Source organism: Protopterus annectens, chromosome 1.part1, assembly GCF_019279795.1.
Source record: "Protopterus annectens isolate FY-2018-M chromosome 1.part1, PAN1.0, whole genome shotgun sequence".
In the NCBI taxonomy this organism is placed as follows: Eukaryota; Metazoa; Chordata; order Ceratodontiformes; family Protopteridae; genus Protopterus; species Protopterus annectens.
Window position 1 is genome coordinate 1,986,330,644 of NC_056726.1, and position 23,994 is coordinate 1,986,354,637.

General features: G+C 46.5%; 1 protein-coding gene across 1 annotated transcript in view; it reads left to right on the forward strand.

Annotated features, from left to right (window-relative positions):
- LOC122816787 (dynein axonemal heavy chain 8-like) overlaps positions 1-23,994 on the forward strand; it is a 9,517,065-nt gene that overhangs the window by 1,589,111 nt on the left and 7,903,960 nt on the right. Inside the window, 1 exon segment of the mRNA XM_044089814.1 lies at positions 4,534-4,610. Within this exon segment, the coding sequence (XP_043945749.1) occupies positions 4,534-4,610 (77 nt within the window).

Consider the following 23,994-nt stretch of genomic DNA (forward strand, 5'->3'; position numbering starts at 1 on the left):
AAAAAAAGGCACCATTTTAGGCTTAACCATAGAACAAACTCTTATTCCCATTGTCTGTTCTTTCAGCCACAAAAGGAAAATGCAAGCAAACAGCCTTTGATAACATAGCATGCTAGCAATTTGTCTCAGCTGCAGGTAGGTGACTCTTCTCCGTCTATTAGTTGTACCTCAGACCTCTCATCTTTTACCTTGGCTCCCTCTCCTACAACGCTTAGTCACTGTGATCCGAAGGTTAGCCATATCATCTGCAGCTGTTGAGGTCCCCTCAGTGGGCAAGGAAGCCACTCTTAGTCTTGGGAGAGGGAACATGGAAGACTTCCCTGTTTTGTCAGAATGTTGTGCCCATCTCTGGCAAAGTTTCTGCTCCCATTAACACTGTTGGCCCCAGTTTTCCTGTCAAGAACAAACAGAAAATGAAGCGGATTTACTTCTCCACAAATTTCCTTGAACTGGTGTAGTTTACTGGGTCTGGTTCAGGGTATAATTCAGGCTATTGATCCTTTTTTATAAAGTAGTTTCTGATAAAAGAAAGATGGATACTTCTTTTCCTGAAAAGATTCAAGATTCTGAAACTGGACAGGAAGATGAAGAGACGGATACAAGGTTTTCTCCTCATATGTCTGATTCAAACTCAAAGAACATCTGTTTCTGATTCTTTCTGTGGAAGTTTATCTTCCTCTGAGACTATTTCCAGAATGGGCAGTGTTTTCTGTAGGAGAACACCGAGTTTTCTTAGTCCCTCACAAAATACTTTGAGCTGTTACAGAAGGAATTTCCAATGCCTTCACACATTCTTTCATTTCTTTCAGTTTTAGAGGATGTATGTGTTAATGCCAATGATTTTCCTCATATTCAGCCATCTGCCTCTAAAAAGGCAGATAATATGTATAAAGTTACTCATTCTTTTAAGTTTTTATACCCTCTTTCCAGACGTGATACAGCAGCTATAACTTTAGATCTGTTGTTGTCAGTTTTCATTCTGTCCTCAACTGTTGGGTTCTGATCCAGTCCTGGGATCTGACTCTGCCATTACTAAAGCTCATGGCCACCAAAATGCTCTCGAGCTTCTTCCTTACCCACAATGCACCAACTCCTAACATACCACATATCTTGTCTGCTGCTTTTCATAAAAGACATGGTTAGCTTTTATAGAGATAAATGCTTTTTTCTTGATAATTTCTATTCTTTATCATATAAATATATTTTCTCTATCTTTTACACTCTGTGTAATTCTCTTTACCATTGCTGGTATTTAGTGTAGTTTTTTGTATCATTGCTGGCACTTCCCTTTCCTTTTATTATGTTTAAAAAAAAAATCTTTCATCTTTTTCCTTTTTCTCTCCCTTTTTTATATCACGTGTTATCATGTCTGACAAAGTACCTGCCAGCTTCAAAAATTGTCAAAAGTGTGGGCATAAATTACCTCTTTCAGATCCCCACACTTTATGCATTTATTGTTTAAGCCCTCAACATCTGCAAGATGACTGTTCTAGTTGCAAAAATTTCAATCCTAGGGCCATAGCAGAAAAAAATAAACTAATTTTAAAGGGATTACTTCCATCTTCATGTGGAGAGGCTGTTGCTGGGACTGAATCCCCCAAAACTGAAACCAAATAGACCTTGAATAAGTCTCCAAGACCATCAACTTCTTTGACTCCTTCTTCAGAGCCACCGAAGAAAAAACGAGACCAGATCCGAAACCTGTTCAGATCCACTCCACTTCAGATCTAACAAAGAAATCTTTGGATCCAAGCTCTTTGGATCTGAAGACACTACCAAGAACAAAATATTCCCCTACCTTGGATCCAGTGCCTTCTAGGATTCCCTCTCCCTTTCTGGAGAAACATCATTCCAGGTTATCATCCCTTGCCTCATCTCGTTCATCCAGATGTCTAATTGAGGAAGATGTGGACAGAATGCTGAGGAGATTCCTCTCAGCGCAGATACAAATGAGTGTGCTTCCAGCTCTTACCCTCTTGGGTCAGGGAGCCTGTCCATCTATTACAACTCCATTGTCTGCTCCTTCTCTGATCCCACCAACTGTTTCAGAGTCCTTAGATCTGAACCTTCTGGGTCCATCTGGTTTGGATCTGAAGATACTGTGACCTTTAGATCTGAAGTCTTCCCTGAGTGCACTGGCTCTTACTTCTTCGGATCCGGATGACTCTCAGAGCCAAAGCTGCCTTCTTGGGTCTGAGGTGTTGGAGTCAACTCTGACATTTTCAGAGCCATCTCTGCCCTTCAGAGCTTCAACATTGTATAGCTCAGCTCCATCTTCCACCTTGGGGAGGTTGCTATTGGGGCATAGAGTGGCAGTGCTCCATAAGCCTGCCTTCTCTAAGCCACTGTCTTCTTTCTGTCCAGAGTGATCTGCCTTCAAGGTAGTGAAGAAGGTATTTTCTGTTCCAGTAGGACGGACAGCTCCAGCCCCTTTGGATTTCCAGTCTAGTTCCCAGATGTCTCTGTACTTTGAGCCACATCATTCTACGCCACAGAGACAGCCAGCTCAAGGCATCCAGACTACCCAAAAGCGTCTTACAATCTCTTTTGACACTTCACTGGAACATCCCACCGAGGAAGTCCCTTGGAAGAGGAGGTACAAGAGGAGGCAGTTGGACTTTCCACAAGAGTCAGTCAAACATAGTGGCAGTCAAAATGAGCAGGACCAGGACACACTTTCATGAATGGAAATTGAACATGGAGGTCTTCCAGGAATTGATCCAGTTGTGAAGAACACCTGAAATAGATCTGTTCTCTTTTCAAAACACATAACTAAACAAATTCTACACCAGCACTCCTTGCAAATACACCTATAAAACAGATGTATTTTCATTCCATTGGACAGGAATGTTCCTTTTTGCTTTTCCATCCTTTCCACTGATATCTGAAGTAATTCTGAAGATTAAGAAGGAGTCTCCAAAAATAATTGTGGTGACTTCCTTTTGGCCAAGGCAACATTATTTGACTCTTCTTATGTAATTCCCCAAAGGCAACTACCAGAAGCTTCCTCACAGACTGGATCTATGCATACAAGACAGGGAGTTTGATATACTCCAGTCTCAATCAACTTCAACTGACTTGCTGGATGATTCGATTTTAATTCATTTTAGTCACATATTTCATGAGGAAGTGCAGTTGGTACTAAAGGAAGCAAGAAAGCTTGCTACTAGAAAATCATACTGGTAAGTGGAAGCGATTTCTAGTTGGTGCATAGCCAATAACCAGGGACCCATCAGGAATTTTGTACCGCTGGTGCTCAAATATTACAGTATTAGGGCACATGCTGCTGGAGTCCTGTCTTCTTCAGTGGAATACTAGAAAGGGTGGATTCTAGAATCATTCTAGAGGCAGCTGTATGGTCATCCATACATAGATTTACAAATCATTGCAAACTGGATTCCTTTTCAGGGTCCAGTTTGAGTTTTTCTAGGATCATTCTCTAGGGGATCTTGATTGTGTATACTTCCTACTCCCAAATTGGACAGGCTTCGGTAATCAATCTATATAGCATAAGGGCTACTGCAGCAGTGGAAATGATGAACTGAGTATAGTTGTTTAAGTTACACTTTCCCATAACAGTAGATGTTTGAATTTTTCACTGCTGTAGTAGCCACATCCACCATCTCTCCCCCTACTCTTGTATATTGTTGTACTAGGGATATAAAGTAGGATTATTTTGTGTTTCTACTTTATATGTTTCATTGTTATTATTGTATTGTTGGGCTCTTCTGTTTCTCTGTATGGGCAAGAAAATCCTGAAGAAATCTTTACTCTGACTGCTGATTTCCCTATTTAGGGCTTACCAGTCAGCAGTTAGAGTGAAGGCTGTGGGAGAGCCAGAGCTTTATGAAGCTGGCTGGTTGTTGTTTCCTTAGTAGGAAAGCAACCCATATCGCTTAAAGGCAACTGCAGCACTGAATAATTCCAATATTTACTGTTATGAGTAGGTTCTACTTTTCCACTGCAGTAGCTTGCCATGCTTTGGCATGTTGGCTCCTTAACTGTATCCTCCACTTCTGCACTTTTCTGAATTCACCCCTGGAACAAGTTTTAGACAGACCATATGTGGAGCTACTTTGTTACTTAGATCAAGCAAGTGGAATCCATCTGGTGGCCACAACTGTTTACTTTGACCAGCAGTAAAATTCACTGCTGGGACTCAAGCTTCCGAAGTTACCAGCAGAGTATCAAAAGAGACAAACAATATTATGATGAGAATTTCACATAGCTATGCTTTCTGAAGATATGATACTGAAAAGGATTTTAACAAATCTGTCATTGTAATATATACCTCAAAAACGATATGTGTCATGCTAGCCCCATGGTTGTAACTTAATTCTGAAACTATTTTGTAGCATTTGTATAGAGATATCATAGCTTTTTTGTTGTTTTCTTTTTTTCAATTTGTTATTTTAATTGTAGAAACATTTCTGGTTAAGTAGCCAGAATTGAGCCACCAAATGGTAGTATTATTGTTTAAGTTTACTGTGTCTGTATGTTTTTAATTGATATATATTTTTTCATCCCATTTAGACACAGATACAGACCTTTATGAACTCTGCCTTTAAAAGAAATTTAACCTCTGAGCAAGCATTACTGCTGCTTAAAAGGTAACTGATACAGAAATGTTATTACTTAACTGAAGTGAACATTTACAGTGTGGTTCTTATACTTACCTAGTAAAACTTTAGGACATTGTGTACATTAAAAATTTTCATTTCTACTTTCCATTGTTTAAGGAATGGTAGTATCCATCCGTCTATTTACAACCCATGATCTCATAGTTCATAGTTCATAGTTTAGTACTAAGCTAACTGCCCTTGCAAGCCATTTTAAGCTTAGCTAATTATCCCTTGTGAGACTCAAACCCTGCACCTTGTGTTTTTTGTAAGGCAAACACCTTAGCCATTAGGCCACCCTCCCAACCCCTTTTTTATACATGGGGTTGGGGTGTCACTTTAACACTGACAATCATCTAACGAGATTGTCTGTTTTCTTTAGATGTGTATTTGTATTGTTTATTTGTGTTCTTGAGTTATTGTATTGTTATTATTTGGAAAAAAAGAAAATTGAAATAAAGAGATTTTGGGAAAAAAAAACATTGACAATCATCTTGAGCCAAGGATGTTATGTGATCCTATCTCGCCTACATTCTGACTGATGGGTTCGGAGCCGATCCCTCGGCTCCGACTCGGCACGCTTATGCCAAAGAGCGAAGTCTCTTATTGGCTGAGCTTATTATATCCCAGGATGCACCACTACCATTCCCCCAGATCTCGTTTGCCGCTTCCCTGCGAAGACGTGGTCTCGAGCTGGCTGGGCTGAGTAGTTATTATTAACTAACTTTTCTGTCAGTTTTTTTTGCTGTTTTAGCCACAAAAGCTGTTTTAACAGCTAACGATCTTATTGTGTGTGTTTGGATTGTGAAAACTTGTTGTGTGTGATTGGGTTGGTTTGATTTCGGCCCCCCCTTCATCCAGGGCCTTCCCGGTCTATCAACCCTTTTAAAACTTTACAGGGTTTCAGAGTTCCCTGTCATTTACAAGAGGTGTTTGCGTTAACTATAACTGTAAGCCTATCAGGTTTGTCATCAGTAAATCTCTAGCTGTTTACTTTCCTGTCAAAGTTACTGGAATTGTTTAATATAATGTCTCAAACCACTAGGCCTTCGGGTTTTAAAAAATGTTCGAAATGTGGTTTCAAAATGTCTATCACAGACGATCATTCGCTCTGTGTATATTGTTTAGGGGCAAAACACTTGCAGGAGTCATGCAGCGTATGTCACGCTTTTTCCTCAAGGGTCCTCCAGGAGAGGAAAAATAAATTGATTCTTAAGGGGTTAGTTAAACCTTCCTTTGAAGAAGCCTTGGCATCCTCTCCTTCTCCGGCTAAAAAGAAAAGGGCGTTGGTTCCGACCAGTCCGTCGGATCCGACCGCCAAGAGACATAGGCAGGCCTCTCCTTCGGCTCCAAAGACTTCGGAGCCGAGGTCGGAACGGTCTGCCTCGATGCCACCAGTATCGACTCCTCTGGCTTCGGAGCCGATGACTGGGGCATCGAGGCGGGTCACCTTCGTCGGCTCCGCTGCTCGGAGCCGACAAGGGTCGCGCTCAGACACTTCCTCCTCGGCGAAGTCCACCTCGGCACCGATGGAATCTGGTGTGTGTATGCCCTGGGGGCCGATACCCATCAAGTCGCCTCGGAGCCGGTCCCCTAGCCCTTTGGGGCCGATGGAGAGGCCGTCTCGAACCCGTTCTGTTTCCTCTCGGTCTTCGAGAATGTCAGATTCTGATATAGACAGGGTGCTCCAAAGACTGTTCCAGTCACCAGTCTTCCAAAAATTTGTTTCGGTTCCGACCCAGTTGGCTTCGGAGCCGATGACCTTGGCCCACCCCATTGCCATTCCTCCTCCGACTGCTTCGGCTCCGTCGGAGCAGGTGCTGTTGGAGCCGGTGGAGATCTCAGAGTCGGCTCCGACTCTTACTCCAACCCGGGCCTTCGGGTCCGAGTTTGGTACGCGGACTTCTTCGGCTGGACCCGGGGGTGATGTTTCGGGACCTATGCTTTCGGTTCCGAGCCTCCCCCTCGGTGCTTCGGCTGCGGGACTTCCGTCGGCTATCACGGCTCCGGAGACCGGACACTCCCAGGATTCTGGGGGTCCGGCTTTCAGGGCCATGAGGAGTGCCTTGGCCAAGTCCTCTTGCCATCTCTCCGCTTTACGGCAGGGCGTGGAGAGTGGGTGTTTGGCACTTCCCCTGTCCGTAGCCAGCGGAGCCCCGAGGCCTGAGGTTACCCCCAGTGGGGGTTCCTCCTGAGGGTTCTTCGGAGTTGTCTTCGGAGGAACCCCCAAGGAAGAGATCGTGCAAGAGGAAGCACGTGGACTCCCCCGAGTCTATTACATCAGACACTGATATGGATGATGCAGAGGGTCCCAGTCGTCCTCGGATGATGTCTCATTTGCAGACATCTTAGAGATCCTCAAACAACGAGGCGGCTGGATATCCAAACCCCCCTCTGCGGACGAGTCAGTGCTCCTCAAGGCCTTTGGGGCTCAGCCCTCCGCCTCCTGGGTGTCTCCGCCCTTTGACGAGCTTCTGGATTTAGTTTGTCGAAGGGCGTGGGAACATCCAGATACCGTGGAACCAGTTCCTTCTCATCCAAATAAATTTTTGTCTGCCCCCCCCGAGAAGGAGTTCCTTACTAAAGGCGTGGCTGTAGATGCCATGGTGGTGGCTTCTGCTACACAACAGGACGTGGCAGAGGCTTCAACGTCCGTCCATCCTCCTAATAAGGAGTCTAGGAGTATGGACAGGTACGGGAAGCGCACCCTGACTTCAGCGGCCTTTACTTTAAGGTCTCTGAATTATTTGGCACATTTTACCAGGCTTCAGAGGGATCTGGTCAAGGAGTTGTCAGATTCCTCTCGGTAACCTACCTGAGCAGCTAGCCCAGTCGGTTAGCTCTCAGTTGGCTATCCTTACGCCAATTTCTAACTCGTCCATGAGGCTCATTTCCTATGCGTCGAAGGGGCGGTAGAGCGGCAGGCACAGGCGTGGCTCTACGTGAGACAAGCCTGGCTCCGCTTGTGTCAGTTTGGAGGCCTTTAAGTCTTCCTTCACGACGCTCCCTTTGATGGGTCCTCATTGTTTGGACCCAAGGTGAAAGACACCCTTACTCGCTGTGAGCAAGAGGGAAAAACTTTATCTGCCGTAGGAGCCCGTTATTCCACTCCCTTCGGCCTTACCCCAAGGCTAAAGGAGGGGAAAATGTGGTTCCAAATCTCGCAAGTTTTTCTCCCAACAGCAGGAAGATTCCCGTCCAGAGGCAGAGGACGGGAAATTTTTCAGGGAGACGCCGTCCCAGAGGCGGCAGAGGGCCCCGCAATTCTGGAGACCGCGAGTCCTTTCGTGGCTCTTCAGCCTCCCACACGTCATGAGGGATTGCCCGGCTGTGCTGCTCGGAGCCAGTCGGGTGTCGTTGCCAAGCACCTAAAAGCCTGGGAGTCAATCACTCAGGACAGATGGGTGCTTCGGATCATTGCCGGAGGTTACACCATCCCATTCACATACTCACCCCACCGTCCAAACGAATCCCGGACCCACCACCCAGTCAAAGGGAAATAGCAGCCGCAGAAGCTTTAAAGCTGCTAGAAAAAGGAGTCATCCAACCGGTCCCCACAGACCAGATCGGATCAGGAAATTACTCAAGGTTCTTTTAGTGCCAAAAAGACAGGGGACCTGAGGCCAATATTGGATCTCAGCAGACTGAACCAATCCGTCACGAAATCCAAATTCGAATGGTCACGTTACAATCCATTCTCCCATTGTTGGAGAAGGATGTTTGGATGTGCTCCATAGACCTCAAGGACGCCTATTATCACATACCGATACATCAGGCGTCCAGGAGGTATCTGCGCTTCAGCCTGGGAGTCAGTCATTACCAATTTTGCGCTCTGCCCTTTGGTCTCACCACAGCCCCAGGGTGTTCACCAAGTGTTTGGCAGTAGTGACGGCTCACCTGAGAAGTCTTGGATTCCAAGTGTTTCCCTATCTCGACGACTGGCTCCTAACTGCCACCACCAGGCATCTACTAATGGACAACCTCAAAGCCACCATATCCCTGGGTGTTTCCCTGGGGATTACATTCAATTGGTCAAAGTCTGTCTTGCTGCCCTCTCAACGCATAAAGTTTATAGGAGCAGAGATAGACTCAAGATTGATGCGCGTCTTTCTTCCTGCCGAAAGGATCCGAACTTTACAGGGCCAAGTTCAAGCTCTGATCTCGAGATCCAAAGCCCCAGCCAGGATGGTTCTACAGGTTTTAGGCTCGATGTCTGCCACGGTTCTTTTAGTTCCTCTAGCAAGATTACACATGAGGATTCTTCAGTGGCTCTTGTCAACTCTGGGCATGATTACGGAAATATGCAAAAGGGACCTTCGCTGGTGGCTTCAGACATCCAACTTGGATCAAGGAAAACCCTTTGTTCTCCCCTCCCCAGTGGTTACCCTGACGACAGATGCCTCCCACATAGGGTGGGGGGGGGCATTGTCTGGGCAGGCTAGTTCAGGGCTCCTGGCTTCCAGACGAAGCTCTTCTCCACATCAACGTGTTGGAGATGAGGGCTGTACTTCTATCCCTACAAGCCTTACACAAGTTTCTTCCTCAGGGCATCATCGCCATCCACACAGACAACATGTCGGTGGTTTGGTACCTGAACAAACAAGGAGGGACCAGATCATACCCCCTTTGCAGAGAGGCCATGAGAGTGTGGGAATGGGCTATAGCTACCAACCGCTTCTTGGTAGCGACCCACATCCCGGGAAAGTCAAATATATTGGCAGACAAATTGAGCAGGACAATTCTCTCTCCTCACGAGTGGTCTCTAAACCACACAGTAGCAGCTCAGGTTTTCAGGAGATGGGGGACGCCGTGCTGCGACCTGTTTGCAACTCCACTGAACACCAAGTGCCAAAGGTTTTTCTCCTTGATCCCACATCAGGGAGTACCAGCCATGGATGCTCTAGCACAACCTTGGCCAACAGGGCTACTTTATGCCTTTCCTCCAATTCTGCTTCTTCCCAGAGTTATTCAAAAAGCTTCTCAACTGGGGTCTTCAATGATACTGATTGCCCCATACTGGCCTCGTCAGGTATGGTTTCCCTACCTGAAGAAGCATGCAGTGGACGATCCGTGGACTTTAGACCTAATTCCGGACTTGTTAATCCATCAGTCGGGACATCGGCATCAGTCCCTTCAATCTTTGAATTTGACAGCTTGGCTCCTCCACTTCCGACTTTAGTCAGAAGGCACAAACTAGACCCGGAAGTTGTTCACATTTTATCTTCGGCCCACAAACCCACCACTAACAAATTGTACCTTAGTAAGTGGAAGAGGTTTGCTATCTGGGCTCAACTCAAGGGCTTAGACCCTATCACTGCTCCTGTCCCAGAGGTCTTGAAATTCTTAACATCCCTATTTAATCAGGGATCTTCTGTCTCAACTATTAAAGTCCAACTAGCAGCTATCTCTAAATTCCACGAATCCATGGATCCTCCTTTGATGAGCTGCAGACTATGCAAAACTTTCATTAAAGGTGCGAGCCTATTAAGACCCCCAGTTTTTCATCCTGCACCTCCGTGGGATCTTGATTTGGTGCTTCGCGCATTAACATCTCCCCCTTTCGAACCGGCTGCTACATGCGAGTTAAGATATCTGTCTTGGAAAACTGCCTTCTTAGTTGCAATTACTTCTGCAAGAAGAGTTTCAGAGCTTCAAGCTCTGTCTATTAAGCCACCGTACTTGATTTTCCACAAGGATAGAGTATCACTTAGGCCTAATCCATCCTTTGTCCCAAAGATCTGTTCTAGTTTCTGCCTACAACAATCTCTAGAGCTACCAGTTTTCTTCCCAAAATTCTCCAATGAAGCAGAATACACTCTTCATAAATTGGATGTTCACAGGCAATTACGCTTCTATTTAGACAGGACTCAGCAACTTCGTAAGTCAGACCAGTTGTTTGTGTCCTTCTCAGATAATAAACGGGGCCAAACCATCACAAAAGCTACTATCTCAAAATGGATCAGAGATTGCATAACTCAGGCTTATTCTTCTTCGAATAAGCAACTTACAACATCTATCAAAGCTCATTCTACCAGAGCTATGGCTACTTCTATAGCTTTTCATTCCAAGCTCGCTATATCAGAAATCTGTGCTGCGGCTACTTGGTCCAATCCGCACACTTTCATTTCCCACTACAAATTGGATGTGGCATCTAAAGGACGAGCATCATTTGGTTCCACGGTACTCAGGAGTGTTTTCCAGTGAGCCACCCAGGATTCAGGTGCTAGGGACGCTGTCCCATCAGTCAGAATGTAGGCGAGATAGGATCACATAACATCTTTTAGTTATGTACTCACCATAACTTCAGATGTTTGGGATCCATCTCGCCTACATTCCTAATACCCACCCTCCTTCCCCCTGCCTTGGAGATCAGAAGAGATTGAACGGTTTTGAGTTCTACTGTTTTATCTTGTTTCATCTGACGATGTTATATAAGCAGGGTATGCATGTGTGCATGTATGCGGACAAACTAGATCTGGGGAAATGGTAGTGGTGCATCCTGGGATATAATAAGCTCAGCCAATAAGAGACTTCGCTCTTTGGCATAAGCGTGCCGAGTCGGAGCCGAGGGATCGGCTCCGAACCCATCAGTCAGAATGTAGGCGAGATGGATCCCAAACATCTGAAGTTATGGTGAGTACATAACTAAAAGTTTACACCACTGGGTGGCTATACTTTTGAAATATTAAAAATACTTTCTCAGGGTTTACAACATTCATGATTTAACAACATTTAGGGTAAGAGGCTTCAGTAGCTAGAGTAATTGTGATAAATTCATAGTTTGCCTCTATAAAGATATTCATGAGTGTGTGAGTGTGTTTTAAAGGTACTATGCATATTTTCTAATATTAAACGTTCTTTCTCCAGGTTTACAACTGTTGCTTTATATTCATAATTTAGCAAACTTTAGGCTTAAAGGCTTCAGAGATAGAGTAATTTTAATAAATTCATAGATCTGATGTCAATTTTCATTCATTCCTCAACAATTGGGTTTGGATCTGACCCTCTCATCTGACTCGCCTGTTATTTTAGCTCGTGGCCACTAGAAAACTCTCAAGATCCTCCGTTACCCACAACGCACTATCCCCTAACATACCCCAGATCTTGTTTGCCGCTTTCACATTTGGACATGGTCACTTTGAGCTCTTGAGCTTGTTAGCTGTTTTTTTGGGAGATAAGTCAAACTTTTTCCCGTTACTTGTTGTTGCATCATTAATAACTTTATATCTGATGTTGTAAATCTTCATTCATTCCATACTGATGGGTTATGGTTCCGTCCTCGGAACTGACTTGGCCAATACCTAAGATTGTGCCAGCCAAAAAACTCTCAAGCTAAGTCCTACCCATAGTACCCCTCTCCCTCTATCTTCAGATCTCATTTGCCGCGTTCTTCTCAAGATGTGCCAATCCAGCTCTCAGCTAAGTAGTGACTTTTTTTGGGGGATATATATACATGCATATATATATATATATATATATATATATATATATATATATATATATATATATAGATATAGATATATATAGATATATAGATATATATATTCTTCTGAGTACCTTTTTCTAGTCCTTTACTTTTCTTTTTCTCTCGGCTGCTCCCGTCAGGGGTTGCCACAGCAGATCAACTGTTTCCATGTCTTCCTGTCCTCTGCATCTTGCTGTCTCACACCAACCACCTGCATGTCCTCTCTCACCATATCCATAAACCTTATCTTAGGCCTTCCTCTTTTCCTGTTACCTGTCAGCTTCATCCTTAGCATCTTTTTCCCAATATACTCTGCATCCCTCCTCAGCACATGTCCAAACCAATGTAATCTTGCCTCTCTGGCTTTGTCTCCAAACCTTCCAACCTGGGCTGACCCTCTAATATACTTATTCCTAATCCTGTCCATCCTCGTCACACCCAGTGCAAATCTTAACATCTTCAACTCTGCCACGTCAAGCTCTGACTCCTGCCTTTTTGTCAGTGCCACTGTCTCCAACCCATATAACATAGCTAGTCTCACTAGCCTCTTGTAGACCTTCCCTTTCACTCTTACTAGTACTCGTCTGTCACAAATCACTCTGGACACTCTTCTCCACCTACTCTATCCTGCCTGTACTCTCTTCTTCACCTCTCTTCCACACTCACCATTACTCTGAACTGTTGATCCCAAGTATTTAAACTCGTCCACCTTCACCACCTCTACTCCCTGCATCCTCACCATTCCTCTATCCTCTCTCTCATTCACACACATATATTCTGTCTTAGTCCTGCTGACCTTCATTCCTCTTTTCTCTAGAGCATATCTCCACCTGTCCAGGGTCTCCGCTACCTATTCCCTACTCTCACTACAGATTACAATGTCATCTGCAAACATCATAGTCCACGGGGACTCCTGCCTGATCTCGTCTGTCAACCTGTCCATCACCATTACAAATAAGAAAGGGCTCAGAGCTGAACCTTGATGTAATCCCACCTCCACCTTAAACGCATCCGTCACTCCTACCGCAGACCTCACCGCTGTCACACTACCCCCGTACATATCCTGTACCACTCTTACATACTTCTCTGACACTCCTGACATCCACATACAATACCACAACTCCTCTCTTGCGCGAGCATTGTTTTTCCTTGGCAATACCTGGCCTTTGATTAAAAAAAAAATTGTATTTTTGTGATACAATATCAGACTCTTATTAACAGTGTCACTATGTCAAATAAGAAAGGAACGACTATATTCAAGCAGTGGACAAATGTGGGTGAAAGATGTCCAACTATGATGGGCATCTTTCATGTGTCTACTGCCTTGGAGTTCCTTACCTCCAGTTACAGCCGCTGTGTGAACTCTGTAAAAACTTTAGTTCTCTCACTTTGGTGGAGTGGAAAAATAAATTAATCCTGAAGGGATTACTGAAAACTCCTTTTTTGGAGGATCTTTCTGAGGCAGCAGTCTCAACACCTCAAAAGAAAGAAAGAAAAAAAAATAGAGCCATTCGGTTCTGACTTCTCCAAGCTCCAAGGAATCGAAATCTTCTCAGACACTATCGGAACTGACACCAAAACTAATCAAATTGTCTGCACCGACTACTATAGCACCAGAAACTATGACTACCTCAACTGTGCCGAAGTTGGCAACACTTATTACAGAACTGACAAAGTTTATACCTACTTTAGTACCGATAGTCACTTCATTACCAGACATAGTTTCGGCACCTGTAATAATTTCTCTCAAGGCTCTATCTTCCCCGGTGCTGAGAACTGAAATTTTGCCGAGGACCACATCCTCACCTACAATTGACCCCTTTTTTTGGACAGCAATATAGTCCTTTTCTTGAGAGGCCTGACTCTCCGTCCAGAGTATCTGCATGTTCCACCAGGAGTTTTTCTGAAATCGACATAGTGAGGCTTGTCAGTCAGCTCTTGGCAGCCAGAGGAATCCCAGCCCCTACCAAGACTTCCCTCCCACATGCAGTCAAAGGTTTTTCTGCATAGACGATGACATATCCTCCTTCAACCTCTTCTCAGGCTTTGGAGTCCTTGGTACCAATGCCTATACGGGTGCCTACGTCTTCCGTCCCTGTGATGTTATTTTCCACGGTTCTGGAGCCTACCCTTTGGACTTCTCTCCATTCAGATCTGATCCATCCTTAGGTACATGACTGGTCTGTCAGAACCGTGACCCCTAGTTTGGCGCCAATTTTTTTCTCTGGCGCTGGCTACAGTTCCAGCTGTTTCGGCAGCTTCTAGTCCTCTCAAGGGTCTTATCCTGGAGGTGGGCTCGTCAGAGAGGGGTGTGACCACGGTTCCAAGGTTGTCCCTCTCAGTTCAGGGCTCCCAACCCTTTTTAGGTGGGCCTGGCTTCTAGGTGATGGAGAGGGTTCTTGCTTCTGCAAGCAAGCAGTTGGCACCTCCAGCATCTTAACCTGACCATTCCCTTTCCTCTGGTGTGCAGCTGATGCACCCCACTACACAGGGACTTTGAGCACGGAAGCAGCAAGAAACCTTGCTCCAGGGCACCCACTCTTCGGAGTTCTCCTCAGAACAGCCCAGTGAGGAGACACCCCGAAAAACAATGTGCAAGAGGAACCACATTGATTCCCCAGAGGAATCCGTCACTGAATATACGGATTTCAATGAGGGAGAAGGGTCCTGATGGTTGCCCCCTGAAGATGTCTCCTTTGGAGACATACTGGAGATCCTGAAAGAGAGGAGCAATTGGAAGCCCATCAACCCTTCTGCTGAGGAATCTGTATTCTTGCAAGCCTTCTGTGCTTGACCCTCTACTTCCTGGGTGACCCCACCTTCAGAAGAACTGATTAAGCTCATCATGCAATGTGCCTGGAAGGTCCCTGACAACGTTGAGCCATTTCCCTGGAGGCCTGATAAAATTCTCTGTCCACCAGAAGACCACCCCCACTAGTCCAGTGGTTTGGCAGTAGATTCCATGGTTGTGGCGGAGGCCACTAAGAAATAACTTGCAGAAGAAAGTTTGACTGTCCATCCTCCGAACAGGGAGTCCTGGACAATAGACAGATTAGGGAAACAGACTTATGCTTCAGCAACCTTTGCCATAAAGTCACTGAATTACATGGCACATTTTACACATCTCCAAAGGGACCTGATTTCAGACCTTTCGGGTACTTTAGCAGGGGTATTGCATGAAGAGGTGCGAGATAAAGTCATCTCTCAGCTCGCCACCCTAGAGTCCATTTCTAACTCCTCCATGTGGTTGATCGCTCATACAACCGAGGAGGCAGCTAGAGCAGCCGCTTTAGGCGTTGTCATGAGATGTCTTGCCTGGATGTGCTTATGTGACTTAGCGGACCCCTTCAAATCTTCCTTCATCAATGCTCTTGTTAATGAGTTTTCCTTGTTTGGCCCAAAAGTTAAGGACACCCTAGCCAGATGTGAAAAGGATGGAAAGATCCTGTCTGCCATGGCCATATGCTTTTCCACCTCAACGATCCTACTCCAGGAATCAAAGGGGAGGAAAGATGTGGTTCAAAACATCCCAAGGGCCTTTCTGCGACACACGTGGTGAGCAGTCCTCATGGGGTAGAAGGGGGAACTCTTCAGGTAGACACCTGTGGCAGAGGGGGCCCACAAAACCAGAACTCCAGAGATTCCTTCTCTGGTCAACCATATCAGCAATCCTGAAGAGTGGCCTGATTGCTTACCTCTGGAAGCAGTCGGAGACGTTTCTCTCTGTACCACCTAGCCTGGCAATTGATAACATTAGACTCATGGGTGCAGAAGATAATGACCAGAGGTTATCATATCTCCTTTGATCTTTACCCCAGGGCTCTAAGGTGAATCCCCGACGTTCCACCCAGTCAGAGGGATGCAGCAGCACTAGAAATCCTAAAACTGCTAAGAAAAAGAGTTATCCAACAAGTCTCACCAGACCAGATAGGATCTGAATTTTACTCAAGGTTCTTTTTAGTGCCAAAAAAGACAGGGGAGTGGAGACCAATTTTGAATCTCAGTATATTGAACAAGTTCGTCAGACAAGCAAAATTCCGGATGGTAACGGTTTAGTCCGTTCTTCCATTTCTGGAGAAGGGCGACTGGATGTGCTCTATAGATCTTCAGGATGCATATTACCACATAAAAATGGACAGTCGGTCCAAAAGATACCTCCACTTCTGTCTGGGAGCCAGTCATTACCAATTTCGAGTGCTGCCCTTTGGTTTCTCCACAGCCCCCAGGGTGTTCACCAAATGCATGGCAGTAGTAATAGCTCACCTGAGACTACAAGGATTCCGCATGTTTCCATAGCTAGACGATTGGCTCCTTACTGCTCCAACCAGGAGTCTACTGCTTCAAGCCATACTGTACACTCAGAGTCTGGCAGAAAAGCTAGGGATCTCAATAAACACAGAAAAGTCAATGCTGGTACTGACTCAAACTTAGATTTCATAGGGGCAACGTTCGACACAATGTCCTGCCGAGTTGCCTTTCCTCATCACAGGTTACTAAGACTGAGATCTCATCTTGAAATAATACTCTCTAAAAATCTTGTCCAAGCTCAATTGTTTCTACAACTCCTGGGCTCACTGGTGGCTACAATTGTGCTGGTTCTACTAGCAAGATTACATATGAGGCTGCTCCAATATTTCCTAGCATTTCAATGGTCTCTCTCAACACATCTGATGTCTTACCCAATACGCTTAACAAACTGATGCAAACAAGATCTGAGTTGGTGGATGAAGCCAGAGGAGGAGTTATGGTGTTGTCTCCCCTCCCTGCCCTCAACCCAAAGCCACAGTGACCACGGATGCTTCCCTGATGGGGTTGGGGGGCAGTTTCAGGGAAAGACCATCCAAGGCACTTGGCCCCCCTTAGAGGCCAAGCTGCATATCAATGTCCTAGAACTGAGTGTGGTGCTCCTAACGTTGCTAGCATTCCAAACAACCCTTCTGTCCGGGACAATTGCTATCCAATCAGACAATATATCAGTAGTCTGGTACATCAACAAGAAAGGAAGAACCAGATCCTACCCATTATGTATGCCGGGTAACCCTGAGAGTGTGGCAGTGGGAGATAGCTTCCAACCACTTTCTCATGGCAATGCACATTCCTGGGGACTCCAATCTGATTGCAGACAAACTGAGCAGAAATATTTTGATGACTCATGAGTGGTCTCTTAACCCAGTAGTAGCGACACAAAATCTAAAGTAGTTTACTTCATTTGCTCTTCAACCTGTGGGTCTTCGGATCCCCATCAGATCTGACACAGATGCATTTTTCAGCTACGGCTCCGAGCTCCATGTTCCTCCCCTTACCCACAATGCCCCTTGTCTCTCTACTCACTTCAGACCTCATTTGCCGCCTGAGAGGAAGCAGCGTGGTCCAAGCTCCAGAGTGTATGGGAGTTTTCTGAAACAGTAATTTGTCCCTTTTTGGCCTGTCTTTATCTAATTTTGCTTTCAACCCTTTTCTATGCCTTCTTGGGGTTCTCAGTAGCTCCAAAAAAAAAAGTAGTAGTAAGTAGGCTTTGCTATTTTTCCTCCCCTCTTTTCTTTCCGCATAGTCTATGTGTGTGAGTGTGTGTGCTTTGGGCTGGCTAAGGCATGGCGGATGCCCCAAAGCCAGGCTTCAAAAGGTGCACAGAGTGTGTGTATGGCCATAAACGTTCTCCGGCAGATGGCCACACTCTGTGTGTGGTTTGCTTGGGGGTGCCTCACCTCCAATCCCCCTATCCTAGTTGCGCTGGGTTTAATCCCAGGGCACTTAGGTGGGACAAACTGATCCATAAGAGCCTGTTGCCCTCTTCTGCTGGGACCCACGTCCCACCTTCCCCCGCTGGGAAGCCATCTTCATCTTCATCTTCACACTCCCGCCAAGAGGTCCAGGGAAGGAGATAAAGCCAAGAAGGACCAGCCTCGCAAGCTATCTCTCTACCTCTTGTTGGAGGCCGGCCCACCGCTGAAGGCTTAGCCTGTTTCCAGGCCAGTGGCAACTCGGCTCAGGTCCACCAGGTTCTCACCTGAGCCCAAGGTACAGGTTAGCCAGTCACCCCCTAGGACTTCTCCCCACCAGCTTTCCCGGCCTGCTTCGGCAGCGTCCTCCCACTCTACTCAGAGCTTGTCTGAAGCAGAGATGGACAAGGTGATGCGGAGGTTTATCCGCATTCAAATCCAGGCCTTATTCCACAGCCATTGTTTAGACCTATCATTTCTTCTCCGATCCGACCTGTGGTTTTGGAGTCGTTGGATCCGAGGACGATCAGAGTCGAGGGGTCGGCGCCGACGGTACCCTGTACCTTGACGCTGGCCAGTGCCTTGAGTGTGTCGGATCTGACTGGATCGGATCCGAGCTCTCGGAGCCTTTGCGTCGGGGTCAAATCTGAGGGAGTGCTCTCTGCTCTGAGGTTGTCGGAGAGAAGCATTCCCTCAGCGTCTCGGCTCCAGCTCCCCAGTCAGATCAGGGAGGAACGGCTTCTGCTAGGTCTTCCCAGGAGGTCCGTTCCCCCTCGGCATTCAGCGTGTTGGAGAGGGTTCTCACAGGGTCGAGGCCTTTGACCATTTCGTCTTCAGAGTCCATCCAGACCCCCCTGGCCTTAAATGTGGTTCCGACCATCTTGCCCTGTTAGGGACAGCCCGTAGCTATAGTGCCCCAGGAATTTCTGCCCTTGGAACAATCCGCTTGTGAGACCTCCCCAGACAGTCCCCCTGAGGAGCCCCCCCCCCCCCGCAAGCATACGTGTAAAAGGAGGCACTTGGACTCTCCTCCAGAGTCCTTCACCGAAGTCACCGACCTGGATGAAGGGGAAGGTTCCCCAAGATCACCCCACGAGGATGTCTCCTTTGGAGACATCATGGGGATCCTTTGCCAAAGGGGGGGTGGTCTGCCCCAAAACCAACCTCTGATGAGTCCATGTTTCTGGAGGCATTCGGCTCGGGCCCATCTACCTCTTAGGTGTCCCCTCCTACCAATCCACTTCTGGATTTGGTAACATCTAGGGCGTGGAAGGAGCCGGACAGTGTAGAGCCAAGGGGTCCCCTGTAGATGCTATGATGGTGGCGGCGGCCACCAAAAAGGAACTCACCCAGGAGAGCTCCATGGTCCACCCGCCAGACCGAGAGTCGAGAGCATTGGATTGTTTTGGGAAGCGAGTTTATGCTTCAGCCACCTTCTGTGTGAGGCCGCTGAACTACATGGCACATTTCATTCGACTACAGAGAGATCTAGTCAAGGAAGTCACAGAGTCAACCTGAGGGTCCATGTTGGCAGAGGGCAGGAAGACATTCTGTGCACAAATAGCCACCCTAAAAGCTGTAGCCAACACGTCTATGTGTTTGTTCTCCCATGCCATGGAGGGATCTGCACGGGTGGTGGGGTCAGGTGCTGCCATCCAGTGTCACACCTGACTCCGCTTATGTCAGTACTTGGAGCCCTTCAAGGCATCTTTTACTAATGCCCCTTATGATGGTTCTTCCCTTTTTGGGAAGATGGTCAGAGAGACTTTGGTCCAGAGCAAAAAGGACAGGAAGACAATGTCTGCCGTTGGGATACGCTTCTCACTGTGTCAAAGGTCCTTTTCCAGGAACCAGCAAGGTTAGAAGAAGATGTGATTCCACAAATCTCAGGTATTTTCCCGGGAAGCTGAGGACTCACATTCCCCCAAGAGGCAGAGGGGGATAGGATAGATGACACCTTAGAGGCAGAGGGGGTCCTAAGAATATTGAGTCCAGAGAACCTTTCTCGGATAAACCCAGGCAGCAGTCCTGAGGGGTTGCCCAACTGTCCATCTCTGGAGGCAGTCGGGGGTCACTTGTTGCTACACCCACTAGCATGAGAGTCCATCACTACAGATCAGTGGGTGCTGTGAGTCATATCCAGAGGATATTTTGTTCCGTTCAAGAATCCTCCCCCATCCAGTAAAGCCCTCCCGGACGTTCCACCCACGCAGCAGCAGGAGGAGGCAGCAGTGCAGGCAGACTCACTGCTAAGAAAACAATTCATCCAACCGGTCCCACCAGACCAGTCTGGATCCAGGGTTTATTCCAGGTTCTTTTTAGTGCCAAAAAAAGAGAGAGGACCACAGACCAATATTGGATCTGTCCAAACTGAACCTATTAGTAACCAAGACAAAATTCCGGATGGTCACGATTCATTCTGTCCTGCCCTGTCTGCAGGCCAGAGACTGGATGTGCTCGATTGACCTCCAGGACGCATACTATCACATCAAGATGGACAGGTACTCCCAGAGGTTCCTTCGCTTCCAACTGGGAGCCAGTCATTACCAATTTCGAGCCCTCTCCTTTGGTCTCACTACAGCCCCCCAGGTGTTCACCAAGGTAATGGCAGTAGTAGCGGCTCACCTGAAGCTTCAGGGCATTCAGGTCTTTCCGTACCAGGATGATTGGCTCTTTACTGCCCCTTCAGAGCATCTACCATGTTAGGCCAGGGACTCCTTTCTTCAGCTATCCAACAAGTTGGGCATTACAATCAGTATGAACAAGTCTGCTCTTCTCCCTGTTCAGATTTTAGATTTAATCAGGGCACGGCTGGACACAATACAAACAAAGGTGTTTCTCGCATCAGATAGGATACATAGCTTGAGGTTACACATCTTACACATTCTTCAGACCCATTTACCAACAGCCAAAGCAGTGTTAAGGGCTCTAGGTTCCATGGCGGCCATAATAAATCTTCCAGTGGTGCGCCTTCATATGAGGGTGCTGCAGTGATCACTGGCGGTTCAGTGGTCACTGTTAGACCTTCCATTGTCTTTTCTGGTGAGAATTTCAAAAGCGTACAGGGACTCCCTTTGGTGGTGGATTCAGTCCATGGATCTCCCCAATGGACATCCGTTTCAACCTGCTTTCCCCAAGACCACGGTGACCACAGACACCTCCCTACTAGGGTGGGGGGCACTGCTCATGAAGGACAGTCCAAGGCACGTGGTCCCCTTCTTTGACCCATCTGCACATCAATGTTCTAGGCCCTTCATGCTCATCTTCTTCTGGGAACGAATGCAGTTCAGACGGACAATACATCAGTGGTCTAGTATATCAGCAAATAAAGGGGAACCAGATTTTGTCCCTTATGTCGAGAGGCCATGAGAGTGTGGGAATGCGCGACCTCCACCAGCCGCTTTCTGGTGGCAATGCACATCCCGGGACAATCCAACATTCTAGCAGACAGGCTCAGCATATCGATCCTGATGCCTTACGAGTGGTCTCTGAATCCTTCAGTAGTGGAACAGATCTTTCTAGAGTGGAGTTGTTCTTGTGTGAAATGCAGCAAGTTTTTCGCTCTGAGCCCCCTGCCGGGGAAGCCCTCAGAGACGCTTTGATTCATGCTTGGCCTCCTGGGCTTCTTTATGCATATCCTCTTCTTTCCCTTATGTCGAAGTTTCTACAGAAAGCCCGAAGGTTGGGGAGCACTGTGATCCTCATCGCCCCATTCTGACCTCAACAGGTTTAGTTTCCCTTACTCAGGTCTCATCTAGTTGTTCCACCATGGACCTTGGATCCGGTCCTGGATCTGCTCTCACATCCCTCGAGGAGCTCTCATCCAGATCTGGACAGTCTGAAGCTCACTGCTTGGCTGCTCCGGTTCCCATGATTATTAGGACTCCCAGTCTGACATCTCCTGTCAATTCCATTCTGGTAGCGGCTCATAAATTGTCTAGCTGAAAAGTCTACTGTAGCAGATGGAAATGCTTTTCTATATGGGCCAATCAGAGGTCTTTGGATCCTTTCACTGCTTTGCTTTCAGCTGTTTTAGATTTTCTGGCTAGCATTTTTCAACAGGGACCTAGTTCCTCTATGATGAAATTCCAAATGGCAGCCATCTCTAATTTTCATGTTGGGGTAAACTTGTCTTCATTGGCTTCCTCTAAACTTTGTAAAACCTTTTTCAATGGTACCTTTCTTCTCAGACCCCGGTTAAGGACCCGATTCCGCCGCGGGACCTCACCTTACTGTTGCAGGCATTGGTTTCTACCCACTTTGAGCCTGTGACATCTGTGTATCTGCAATTTTTGACTTGGAAAACTACCTTCTTGATTGCCATCACATCTGCTAGAAGGGTGTCGGAGCATCAAGCTCTTTCTATCAAAGTCCCTTATATGATCTTTCATAAAGATAGAGTGTCGCTACTCACTGACCCGTCCTTCCTTCCTAAGGTAGCTTCAGAAGCCAATATTAATCAGACCACTAATTTGCCAGTATTTTTTCCTAACTACCAGAACAAAGGGGAATACAAATTACATTTACCGGACGTACATAGGCAGCTGAGGTTTTATCTTCACTGGACTAAACCATTCCGCAAGTCTGATCAACTTTTTCTGTCCTATGATAAGCCCTTCTTTGGTAAACCTGTTTCAAAAGTGACAATTTCTCACTGGATTTCACAATGCATTGGCTGGGCTTATTCAGAAAGAGGTTTGTCTACCAGGAAAAGTGAAGGCTCATTCGACCCGATCTATGGCCACGTCAGTGGCTTTTTGGTCTAGGGTCTCTTTGGATGATATTTGTTCAGCTGCTACTTGGGCCTCATCTCACACCTTTATTTCTCATTATAAACTGGATTTGGTCTTTAGGAGTAGAGCATCCTTTGGCTCTGCAATGCTCCAAAATATCCTTCCATGAGGTCCTCCCAAGAGTTAGGTAGCTGGGGACTCTCTGCCACAGGTTGAAGAGCAAATGAAGTAAACTACTTCAGATGAAGAAGGTATGTACTCACCATAACATTCCATCTGAGTAGTTCTACTTCATTTATCTTCAACCATGCCCCCCCCTCCTTCCCCCTAACCGTATCCTTTGGGATATGACATGTCCTTTGTATCGGACGGTTATTTTTTGGGATCCTTGGTCCTGTCCAGGCTAAGGTTCTTTTTGTGACGATTGGTGTTTGGGTCGGGTGTCTGATACCTGTTAGACACCGAACTCAATCTGAAGGGAGAAAGGAGACGGGGGGGGCATTATGGGTAAGAGGAGGAGCATGGAGCTCTGAGCCGTAGCTGGAAAATGCATCCGTGTCAGATCCGAAGACCCACAAGTTGAAGACAAATGAAGGCGAACTACTCAGATGGAAAGTTATGGTGAGTACATAACTTATTTTTTCATTGTTGGGGCCAGCCTTGCTGTGATCTCTTTGCTTCCCCTGTGAAGCACAAATGCAGCAGCTTCTTCACCCTGATCTCCCCCCAGGGAGAGTCACCAAGAGATGCTCTGATACACGATTGGCCCTTGGGTCTGCTGTATGCCTTTCCCCTTATTCCCCAGCTCTTGAAGAAAGCACAATGGCTGAGAAGCAAAGTAATCCTCATTGCACCCTATTGGGTCATGCAATCCCAAATAAAACCAAGACCCAATCCTCCAAAGGCAGACGTCCTGTCTGGTGGACCCCAGCCATAAACAAACTATACAATAGAAGGAGGAAGCTACTAAATGATAGAGCAAAATCCCAAAAAGGGAAGGCATCACTGATCAGTATTAGCAAAAAACTACGGGCACACATAAAATTGTCTAAGGCCAGCTTCGAGAGAACAATTGCACAGGACACTAAGGATAATCACAAGGCTTTCTTTAGTTATGTTAGGAACCTGGGTGGTAATTCCCAGATATGCTCAGAATTAGTCGAAAATGACAAAAAATACACCGAACCCACAGACATTGCCAACATCCTAGCTGACAGGTTCAGCGCAAACTTCTCCCCCCCCCCCCACCAAAAGGGCAAAAGGGCAGATATCTATCCCAGCAGAGTGCTGCCCCCCTGACATCTCAGATGCTCAGGTAAGAGCCGCCCTCTCCAAAGCAAAAAACACAGCATCAATGGGACCAGATGGTGTCCCGGGCTGCGTCCTACATGAACTCCAAGAAGAGCTAAACCCAAACATAAAACTATTGTTCAATCTCAGCCTTACTACAGGATATG